Below are 11,822 nucleotides of genomic sequence, written 5' to 3' on the forward strand. Positions count from 1 at the left end.
ACAGTACTGCAATATTGTTTACAGCTATTCACAGCTTTACCCTAAGGGGTTTTTCTTACATATTTGTTGTACTTTACATTTGTTCAATGCTTTGAACATCAGAGTTGCAAACAACATCCATCCAACCATCAATACAGTAATGCGTAACTTATGTATAGATTTCAAATGGCTGTGCAAATACACTATCTTGAGCATTTTTAGGTAGTGTAACCAAGATCAGACTTTTTGCGATGGAATACACAGGGAATTTTCATAATAAAAACATGTTCAAGCCATTTGACTGTCTTGTTCACAAACATGATGGTAGGAGTTTTTGCTTTGCAGACACTGACATATTTGTTTTCGGGAATTGATTAATCATTATCCATTTTGAGCAAGTGGCAAAATTTGTAGGTTATCAATCAGGTTTTGTAGATTGTAGCTAGTTGAGAAATGCTCTCGTTTTTGTGCAGATGTAAAGGCTGATGTGCGAAATGCACCAAAGCGCCTGGCAAAACTGAATCTATTCTTGAGCGGCTCATGGTTTTTGTTTTTTATCCTATGTCTCCATCTCGTGGCAAAATGGTGAAAAACATCTTTTCTCCGATTGGCCTAATTTGCGATGTGCTTCTTTCTGATTGGCTCTTAAATGCACACCGTGACTTTTAAAGTTTCCGTAGAGAAACAACTGAAACTGAACTATTTTCTAGCATTATTTAAGTAAAATCATGTTACAAAAATATTAGTTTTAGTCAGTATAAAATTTACGTTTCAGCCTATTTTAATTTATGGACTAGCAACTAAACACATGATCGCTTGGAGCTGAGGCGTGTTCATAAACGAGGAGGTGTTCTTGTTTCTGGTCGGAAGAGAAAAGTGAAAGGAGTTTTTGGGATATCGAAGTTGTTATGAGAGCTTCCACCTGCGGGTGTTTTGACAAAATGAGTGGATCTAAAACATTTCTAAGCTCAATATTTATTTTCTTCCTGGTGGAGTGCTGCCTGGTTGGTTGTGATATAACGGACGGAAACACGGAGCATCTGAAGAGGGAGCACTCTCTGACGAAGCCTTACCAAGGTAAGAGGAGCTAGCCAACCGGATGGTCGGACTGTTTTCTTCTCCCACCGCGTTTCAGAAGGTTTCCAGTGGTCTCACTTGCTCAAATGAACATTTTTCTGGCAGTTTTAACATGTTTTAACATCGACTGTGTCAAATAATAAGGTAGTGGATAAAGACGTAGCAACGTCAACAACACGAAATAGCTGAACACAACACGAACTCGTGTTTTCTGTTGCCCAAACAAATATCCTCTGCAGTCTTAGTTTGAACTTTGAAGTCAAGTTACCAGGCATAGGCTTAAATAGTAGCACGAAAAGACTCTATAGAAGTGCTAAGATTGTTTTATTTTTATCTTAGCTACTGATCTTTTATACATGTGTAGACCCTAAATGTTTAAAAAGAAGGCAAATACGTGTGTGTATGTTTCAAACTCATTCAAAAGGCTTCTTTAGGTAAAATGTTTTTATCAAACAAAAGAAGTTAAATTTCCTTCTGCTTAAGCACTTAGATTAGAACCATCTAGACCCCTCAGATCTTCTGGTTCTGGTCTGCTCTGCATCCCCAGAACCAGAACCAAACGAGGAGAAGCAGCATTCAGTTTCTATGCACCACGGATTTGGAACAAACTTCCAGAAAACTGTAAAACAGCTGAAACACTGGGTGCCTTTAAATCTCAACTTAAAACCCACCTGTTTACAGTTGCTTATGGCAATTGATGCCTTCTATGTATTTGCGAGTGACTGGGAGTCATTACGCGTATATAAAACCCTGTAAATTCTAGACTAACAGGTAACCAATTAATGCACAAAATCCGCGTAGGACAGCGAAAGTCCTAGCGCAAAATTTTTGCGAAACAGGCGGACGGAGCCTGGTGCTGCAAGGCTGGAGGCCTTGTCCTGTTAGGCTGTAATTTTATTATCTTTTTATTACTTTCTTTTTCTTTCTCACTGTTTAACCCTGTAAATTCTAGACTAACAGGTAACCAATTAATGCACAAAATCCGCGTAGGACAGCGAAAGTCCTAGCGCAAAATTTTCGCGAAACAGGCGGACGGAGCCTGGTGCTGCAAGGCTGGAGGCCTTGTCCTGTTAGGCTGTGATTTTATCTTTTCTTTTTATCTTTTTATTACTTTCTTTTTCTTTCTCACTGTTTAAAATTATGTAAAGCACTTTGAAATGCCTTGCTGCTGAAATGTGCTATACAAATAAAATTTGATTGATTGATTGATTGATTAGGATTGTCACATCCTGGATGACTGACAATCTAACCCAGCGTATCTGTAGACCTTTTATTTAATACTCCAGATTTTTGTATATTAGCCAGAGGTGCCAAAAAACAGAGCAGTTGTAGCTAAGTTTTATATTGTATTGCTCTAATTCAGTTTTTTTTAAAATAAATGTTATACAGCATCTTATGTTGTATTTTTCATATATTTGTAATTTATCACTCTTATTCTGTTTTTGCTTTAATGTGCTGAACAGGTTTTGGGTAAATTTTTGTTCACTCTAAGTGAAGAGCTTTTTTTTGCTCCTATGGCAGATTTTTGGTTTATACTTGAAACAGGAGCCTGAAGAATGAGGTTGCTGAGCTTGAAGAGCAGCTTTATAACTGCCTGCCGTTTCCTATCGGTGCCTGGTGAAAGCCTCATACTACACGGATCTAGTCTGCATACCTGTCAGACTATGTAAACAGTCATCGAAACGCAGTTCAAACACAGACTGTTTGTTTTATGGACACAACGAATTGCTGTTATAGAATAACACACAAATCCTAATATATTATGGCCTGTGTTTGTATATTTAATTTCACATCTGTCTTTTATTTTTTTTCTCAAACAAATTGTATTTGTATTGAGGAAAATATATTAGTGGTTAAGTGTTATTTTTCTTTATAAACTTATCAAAGCTTTATGCAAGTTGAATGAAACTAAAAGTAACTAGTTGATTTTATTTGTGTGTTTTCCTGATTTCTTTTTCATATGTATTGCTACCTTATATTTTCAGAACTTTAATTACTACTAATAAAATTAAAACAACTTTACTTGAGCTTTATTTGTTGGTGTGCAACTGTTGTAGCTTTGTGGATTTACAGCTGTATCATATTTGTTTAGGCAATGGTAAGAGTACATTGAGAGTGAAATGGAAAAGTTCATCTTTTTCTTTTCATAAACTCTTCGAGGCATTAATAATAATTAAGCCAAATTATTTCATCTCAGAAACTCACATGAACGAGTATAATAATCATATATTTTGAGATAAATTCAAGCCAATAATGTAGAAGTTGAACTTCCCCAGAACAACAAATTGGTCATTTTAGGTTTTTAACATCCAGAAATGTTATCAAAACTTCAAATTAACCTGCCGTGGAAGCAACTTGTGTTCAGCTTATAAAGCCGTGATAGTCTTGCAGGTTAAAAAACACATTTATTAATTTAAAAGCTCTGATTTTCGGCTCAAAATAGGATGTTGTTGTAGACTGCACCTTCAGGGGTTGCTGATTTCTCTTTGGTTCTCACATGTTTCTTCTGAAGGTGTTGGCAATCAGTGGGATTTCTGGGGAAGCACACTGGTGACGAGCTCATATGTCCGGCTTACTCCAGATGAGCGGAGCAAACAGGGATCCATATGGAATACTGTGGTGAGAAAAAATTATAATGTATGCTCTCTGAAGTGAAGTACTTGCATGATTTGGTTGACGCTTTGATGAAAAGGTGCCACAAAAACCAAAATCCAGAGTTAAACTACCAACCAAGTAGAGCAGCAAGTGGACTCTTGTTGATTTTGATCCTATTGATTTAAAGATTTAAAATACTAAAACTTCACAAATCACAAGTCTCAAATGTATTAGTGTAGAAATCCAACACAAACATTTTCCATTTGAATTGATTGATCATTTGAATCTTATCGGCCTCAGTGATCTGTCAAACATCTACCCAAAAATGTGTCTGAGACATGTGGTTTTGGCTAAATATTGAAAGGGCTATCAGTAACATTTTAAAGGAACTTGCTGAAAGAAGTTTTATTGTCATTGAACATTCAGATCTGAGTCTTTGTTCTCACTTCAGTGTTTATGCAAATTCCTTGCAGCCTTGTTACCTGAAGGACTGGGAGATGCATGTGCAGTTTAAAGTTCACGGATCAGGAAAGAAGAATCTCCATGGCGATGGCATCGCTCTCTGGTACACGAAGGACAGACTGCATCCAGGTACATTTTTAATCTCATTCCCCGTTTCTGCTGAGGTCTTTTGTGGAAGAAACTCGTGGCTGAGCTTTTTTATCTGGTCTTTGTCTTTGCTGCAATCATGTTTGGATTTAGTAATACAAAGAAATTCACAAAACAACTGTGCTTTTGTTCTACAAAGTTTAAACATATCTTTTGATTTCAAAAATTTTAGAAATCAATTTTTTTTTCCTAATATTGCTTTGAAGAGGAAAGTCTAATAGGACCTTTATTTTAGAAGTAATACTTTTGTCATTAAAAAAATGCTGAATTAATTACATAGTTTCATCAAAAACTTATGCCTTTCTTTTGTTTTTTGTCACTTTGAGCTGCCTTGCTGCCTTGTCAATAAACCTGCTTTAGTATAGAAAATTTAGGAAAACCACATTCCAAAAATAGCTTTTTAAATTTTTAAAAGCAGGATGGATTATCAGGCACAGCAAAACAGGGACGATTCATCCATCCGTCCTTCTATACCTGTTTATCCCTGCAGGGAGTCTGGTGCCTGTCTCCATTCATTGGATTGAAGACAAAGATAGCTTGAAGTGTTTTTGCTAAAATAAGTGGTTTAAGGTTTTTAAAAAGTCATTGAGATTTTGACGGTAGAAAAGGAACATTAAAGAATTACAAATATAATAAAATACAGACTTGAATATAGACAATATATAATTAGCTTAGATGTAAAAATGTAAATCCAACCATTTTCATTCATATTGAATGATCCTCGCTGCCATTGTGACTCCATCATACAATATCCTGATGTTTGTTTCCATCGCCACTGCTTCTTCTCATATTCGCTCTTCACACAGTGTGTGTCGTTGTCTGCTCATGTCTTGCATCATCTCTGCCTCCATCCTAGGCCCTGTGTTTGGAAACCAAGATCAGTTTCATGGCCTGGCTATTTTTTTGGATACCTTCCGCAATGACCTCCATGGAATGGATGTAAGTGTACAGAGTGTGGCTCCTGTGGATTGATCCGCTTGTTTCTTTGCAGGGCCTGTGTTTTCCAACAATGCTCACTTCCACGGGCTGGCTGTTTTTATAGATACTTACTCTAATGATGATTCGACGGATGTGAGTGGTTCCTGTCGGCATGCTCTTAGTCTCGTTTCAGTGCTGAGTTTGCTTTCTTTTTTGTAAAGCAGCATGCTGTCAGAATGTGGAGCATGTCAGCATCTAAAACTCACAAGAAGTTAATTATGTATGTTAAGGAAAATTGTCTACTGTAGTTCTGTTAAACTGTAATCAAATCTAAAAAAAAAAGGTCCTTTGTAACAAGATAAATTAGTTAAAAACTGCAGCTGCTTTTTGTTATGGCTGGTACAAAATTAGATCTGAAACCATTAGCTTAGTTTTGCATGCTGGAATCAGTTGTCAGTGCTGCTTATAAGTGAAGGAGTGCCTGAACTCTTAAGTTGTTTCATTTGCACAATTTATTTTGCATTCATTTGCTTCTCATTTTCGTTATTAATTTGACTATAGCACTTCTTTAATATTGTATGTTTTTATCCAATGATTTGTCCAATCACCAGCGCTCCTTCCCCTTCATCTCGGCCATGGTAAACAACGGCACAGTGAGTTATGATCACGGTAAAGATGGCCGCTCATCGGAGCTGGGAGGCTGCTCAGCTGACATTAGAAACAGAGACTTTGACACGTACCTCGCTATCCGCTACTCCAGAGGAAGACTGACGGTAAGCAGTGAAACCTTATGGTTCTTTTTTTTTCTCTTGGTTTCCTGAATCAAATGATTCTACACCTCCTCAACACACAGCCAAGCTCTACAGATATATTAAATATTTGATACATACAAACATGCAAAAGCAGATATGCATCTAAAATCTAAACGATTCTCAGGTCCCATAGCTACAACATGTTTAAAACTAATAATAGAGAATTACACCTTTATTTTCACCAGGTTATTTCTGTATAGTTTTCCTTTTTATTTCTTTAAGTCAAGAAATGGTTTCATAAAGGGAATAGATTCTGGGTTTTTCCAGAATAGTTCTCTTCCACTGATTTCTTCAAACCGTTGAAAGCAGCCTTTTATATAAGGCTTTCATGCTAATGCCAGTTTAATGCCCAAGTTGATCCTCACTTTTCTTACATAAAGACATCTCCACAGCAGCTTTTCATTTTGAGCTCTTTGGGTTTCAAAGTGTAAAATCTTTACTTATTGCATCATGAGGGAAATCACTGAACCCCGTCTTTTTTATATATACCTAAATGATTTAATGTTTCGTCCCTGTATGTCTGCAGGTGATGGTTGACGTGGACGACAAGAACGAGTGGAAAGAGTGCATCGACATCGGAGGTGTTCGTCTTCCTACTGGATATTTCTTTGGTGCATCAGCAGCAACTGGAGATCTCTCAGGTAAAGTCAGAACTGGGACGTCTGACAACAAAGATGAAAATAAGTATGATGCTTAATTGACTTTTTAAAACAATTCTGTGGTGCTTCCATGGTTTTAGTTTGGAGACATTTTATTGAAATTGCATATTTAAATCTTGAAGACATAGTTAACAGTTCATGCTCATTTGTTCCAGATAATCATGATGTCATCTCTATGAAACTCTACCAGCTGATGGTGGACCACAGCCCTGAAGAGGAGAACTTGGACTGGACTAAAATCGAGCCCAGCGTCAGCCTTTTCAAGTCTCCCAAAGGTAGATCAGGATTTCAGAGAAACAAACAAAACAAACATCATTTTTGGCAAAATAGAAATCAATACTTGCATCTGTTTTCCAATGATTCATTGAAGTGCTTCCATCAAGGTTATCCATTATTTTCTGTCTTACAATACAGTAAAGTAACACTTGAGTTATTACATTGTGAACTAAATATCTGATGACTTCCCTGCTACATCTTGGTTTTGCACTAATCAGATAATATACTCATACTGCTGTTGATTACAGTTTTCTGATCTTTATAGCAAATAACCGAATGGCTTCAAAAATGTCTTCAATGTGAAAGTACTTCAATTTGTACAGAGTGTGCAGGTCAGGCCACTTGCAAAAAAAGAAGACAAAAAAATAGAAAGTAAACAATGGTTATGCCTTTTTTCCAATTTTGTGTAGTGTATAATTAAAAAATCTATTTGGTTCAATAATTGAATGTAGGAGAAAAAAAAAAAGTTTTTTATATTTTTGCTTCAAAGAGAAAAAAATCTGCCTGAATGTAAACGGATCATTATAGGAGTAGTTTCTCTAGTATGGATATTGTATCAGTTTGTTTTGTGACACCTGTAGCATTGGTTTATTTATGGAGAACTGCTTCCATATTCTCTCAGTTCACCTCAAATTTGTGGATAAGTTGGTGGTAGTTGCATAGAAACTTCTGTCCAAAACCATCCAGAGGGCAAATTAAAACTAAAACGCGATTAATCTGATAATACAAATATTAAAAGCAGCTAATTTGAGATTTCTGACATGAAAGTCAAAACAATAAGTAAAGGATGAGAATAAAAGCAAAACCAGTGATAACATGGAAGTAGTGGAAGTTTAAACTAACGGTAAGACATCACAAAGTGCATTGAAATGGATTATTTCTCCTGTTTTTCCACAGACAACATTGATGATCCCACTGGAAACTTCCGGGGAACGCCCCTCACAGGTTGGAAGGTGTTCCTGCTCCTGCTGTGCGCTCTGCTGGGAATTGTCGTGTGCGCGGTGGTGGGAGCTGTGGTTTTCCAGAAGAGACAGGAGAGAAACAAGAGGTTCTACTGAGCAGAGAGCGGAAACTCGTCACAGAGGTGGAGCTTTGTTGTGGAATGAACTGTTCCCAGATGACAGAACGCAGAAGCGCATTCAATGTGAACTTTTTACTGAAGATTGTATAAATGTTTATAACTTTTAAAGCACTGCATTATGAGTGAATCATGGTATGAAGGTGGAGGATGAGCGGTGACATCTTCAGTGACCCTAAATGCTGATCTTTGTGTGCTTGTTCATTTATTGCAGGGTTAAAGTTTAAACAACATGGAATCCAGTCTGTAAAAGATCAGGCTGTTTGTCTTTTTTAAGCCACCTGTTCTGCAAAAGTTAATAATGACATCATGGTTTAGGTATTTATTTTTGTCTTCCAACTGTTTTTTACTTCTTTTTACAAAGAAAACCTCTACCATTCAAAAACTACTCATTCAAAATACAAAAAGGATTTAATCTAGTAAAATAAAAAATATAAACGTGTTTGACCTGTGACCCTGATCAAGGTGAGAAGATCAAGTTTTATTTGTTTTCAGCGTTTTGTGTTACTGTCATTCTCTTTCTGAAAACCAGAAACTCTGAGGCTTCCTCTGCAAAGTTTTGAGTTTACGTTTTGTTTCATGTGGACATGTGTTAGAACAAACTTTGGTAGCTGTCTGGGGTTTTAATGCTTGGTTTTTTTATGCATTGTCGCTTTAAGTGTCAACGGGTGGATACTGTTTAAAGTCTGCAGTTCTTAATTCTATTTTTTCTATGTTTCAAACTGTCAGAAAGAAACAGGTAAAGCAGCATCTAGCTTTTTCTAATTATGTTTTACTCAGTGGCTGGAAAATAAATTCATCTAGAAACATTAAAAAAAAGGTATTCAAAAGAATTTGGGTTTAATCCATGAAGAAGAGGTAAAGATGGTTAATTAAGCATCTTTTTTTAAAGTGTTTGATCAGAACATGAAAAAGAAATTGAGCTCCTGTCAATTTATAATAATCACAATCATCTGGTGATCTCTTCAGTTTGCCTGTACTAACGGATATAAAATGAGGGGGTTTGTGCTTAGAAGCTGTTTTAGTTAATTTAATGTGTATGGCTGTGTGTTGGCTATGATTTTCTGATTTATTTTTATTTTATCTTGAAATGACATCAGTATGTGGATCGGATTCTAACTTTTACAAAACCTTTATAAGTGCAAAGGCGTTAATTTAGATTGTTTTGTTATAAAAATACTGTTTGATTTAAAACTGTTATGAAATTAATCTCTCATGATTCCACATGTCGAACCCAGTTGTTAATTGTTTTCCTATTTTCTTCATTATGTGATTGTCCCCAGTCAGCAATGTTGCTGGTGAATTCATTAATACAGTGTTAATCATGAAATCGCAGCTAACTGTATCAGAGCTTATTGTTGCACTCATGAATGTTGAAGCTCATAATGTCTGCTTCTTTTATTTTGACTCCAAATACTTTTCTTGCCATGTCAGCTTAGTTTGTGATGAAACTTGAAACGGCTCCACTCATCAGAAATAATTAATAAAAATGAAAAAAAAAAAAAAAATTGTGTTTTAAGTATTTTAAATAACTACGTTTTTTTTTTTTTGTATGTCTATCCTGGCAGCTTAGGCAAACTTTATGGTGGATCTAGTCAAGTAAGCGACATTAATTATTGGTCTCTAGAAACGCATGGTTAGCTTTACAAGGAAGCAAAGAATGCTGCTTTTTGTTTTTAAAACTTCTTTTATGATTAAAATTAGTGAGCTAATTTTCAACTGAGTTTATATATCTAATTTAACTGGTAATATTAAATGTACAGTGCTATGAAAAAGCAGTAGTTCTGTTGATTTTTCTTTTTTTTGGAGAGTGGTGAGCCTTCCCCGCTTTATTTTATTGTATGTAAATGGGTTATTGTATGTTTGGTTCTCATTTTTACGTCTTCTATAGCAAATATTTTCTATTTATTTTAACATCTAGACTAGTTAACCGTATGAAAATTGTTCTTCAAGGAAACCAGCTGGTCTGTTAACTGAATTCTGTTTGTTTGTATAGAGCCATATTTTCTTTAAAGTAATCTGAGCCAACTTCATATAAACAAGTTGAATTCAAATCCATTTTGTAAATCAATAAGTTTAAGTAGCATCACATTCAGTACAATGAGAGTCAAATTCAATCAAGTTAAAAAGCAATTTCAAACAATTTTCATCTGATAACTGAAAGCCAATATTAGATCATTCCCACTGTTTTTCCTCCCTGCTAGAGCTCTTTGATGTGTCTTTTTGGAGGCCTTGCAAAACTGTTTTGTGATAAAAATGTTTAATTTATTTATGCTTGCATATCATGATCAATTAAACTGAAATTAAAAATTATAATCAGAACTTTAAATGTAAACTTCAAAATGCACATTTACCTTAAATTTCCTTAAATTTCTGAACATATTTTCTTTTTATTTTACCCACTAGATGGCGATGTTGTGTTAAAATTTTATAATTTCCAAGACTAAAAAAATCACACTACTCTTTCTGTCAGTAATTTTAATAATATTGTAGGCCAAAGGTCATGTCTTTTTTAACAATTGTCCTTGACTTTTTATATCCTACATCATAAGTTTATTTTTGATAATTCTGCTTTTGTTGGTGCAGCAGGGCAATTCGACAAAGCATTGACGCTTTTATTTAAACATTGCTAGAGCAGTAAAGAAAGGCATCGCATTCATTTTAAATGACGTTTTTCAACTCAATGCTCTTTCTTTTCACGTATCGTCTCCTGACCTCTGGAGCCCACAGGTCGTTTGGAGATCCCTCCATCTGCATTCTCCAGTACTGTATTCACAACTCTAAAGGTGTACTGAGGCACTTGGTTGAATTTTCACAATGTAGCCCAGCACCACAGTGCAGCCTCCCAGCACTCATAGACTAATAATCCAGCTTCCAATTCGTCAGCTGAATATATTCTGCTGTTCATAAGAGAAAGAAAGAGATGGAGGCAGCAGTTTAAGTAGTCCATGGCCACTTTCATACCTGGAAGCCATGATTGACTGGAAGCCTGACTGACAGAGCAAGCTATAGCCTCGGGTCGATGGCTTAAACCTTCCCACCTGAGCCGCAGTGACATTTTCGTCCCAGCACAGAGGAGACACATGCTAGATCCATAGCTGGAACTCAGGGTTATTCTCCTATTGCATGAGTCTGTCCATCCAAGAGTAAATTTTATAAATATCAATAATTTGTTTGGAATGAGTCACAGTATGAAAGACAGATTTTTTTTTTAATGACATGCAATAGAGAGACACTTTAAATCTTTCACTTGAGGTTCTGTAGCTTGTGCTATTATTCCTAATTAATGTTTAAGGTTAGTTTATATGTCTAAAGTTTTTTTAAGAACCTTAAATTGATCTAGTCAATCCTCAATTCACAAACCCAATTTTAGGTTCAAATTTAATATTTTTCCTTTACTTAACGCTGAGACTTTTTCCTTTCTTCCAGTTTTTTCCCAGTTGATTTAAGTTATATAAAATCCTCCAGAGATGCAGACTGATGGAATTAACACAGGACTCTAAGTGGTGCTACTTGCTGTGAGCTCATCTCTATTTGTAGGACATTCATCTGTGTCCTTGGCGGACAGAGCAGAAATCTTTTCTTTGTTGATAGATGCTTTTATAATTCATTGAGAATCCACTTAAAAAGCAAAGCTCTGACTGAACCAAGCGATTGTTGATGATTTGAAAACTTTGATTTGGTGAAATTTTAAAGGCAGAAGAGAGCAGAGCTCAATGTCTTGTCAACAAACATTTTCTAAAGGACTACTGAATGTTTCTTTGGAAACCAGTTTATATTCAAAAAGCTATAGGACATTGCAAATTATTTCTAAACCTT

At 35.7% G+C, this 11,822-nt stretch overlaps 1 protein-coding gene across 1 annotated transcript; it reads left to right on the top strand.

Annotated features, from left to right (window-relative positions):
• The first annotated feature begins 829 nt into the window (after positions 1–829).
• On the top strand, positions 830–9,511 carry lman2 (lectin, mannose-binding 2). Its single transcript, XM_014997805.2, has 8 exons — positions 830–1,056; positions 3,569–3,675; positions 4,125–4,242; positions 5,117–5,199; positions 5,790–5,951; positions 6,517–6,631; positions 6,805–6,924; positions 7,823–9,511. The coding sequence occupies exons 1-8, from the start codon at positions 888–890 to the stop codon at positions 7,981–7,983; spliced, it is 1,035 nt and encodes a 344-aa protein (XP_014853291.2). The 5' UTR covers positions 830–887; the 3' UTR covers positions 7,984–9,511.
• Positions 9,512–11,822: the final 2,311 nt, after the last annotated feature.

Source organism: Poecilia mexicana, unplaced genomic scaffold (genome assembly GCF_051168715.1).
Source record: "Poecilia mexicana isolate PSO_F unplaced genomic scaffold, ASM5116871v1 scaffold_10, whole genome shotgun sequence".
Lineage (NCBI taxonomy): Eukaryota > Metazoa > Chordata > Actinopteri > Cyprinodontiformes > Poeciliidae > Poecilia > Poecilia mexicana.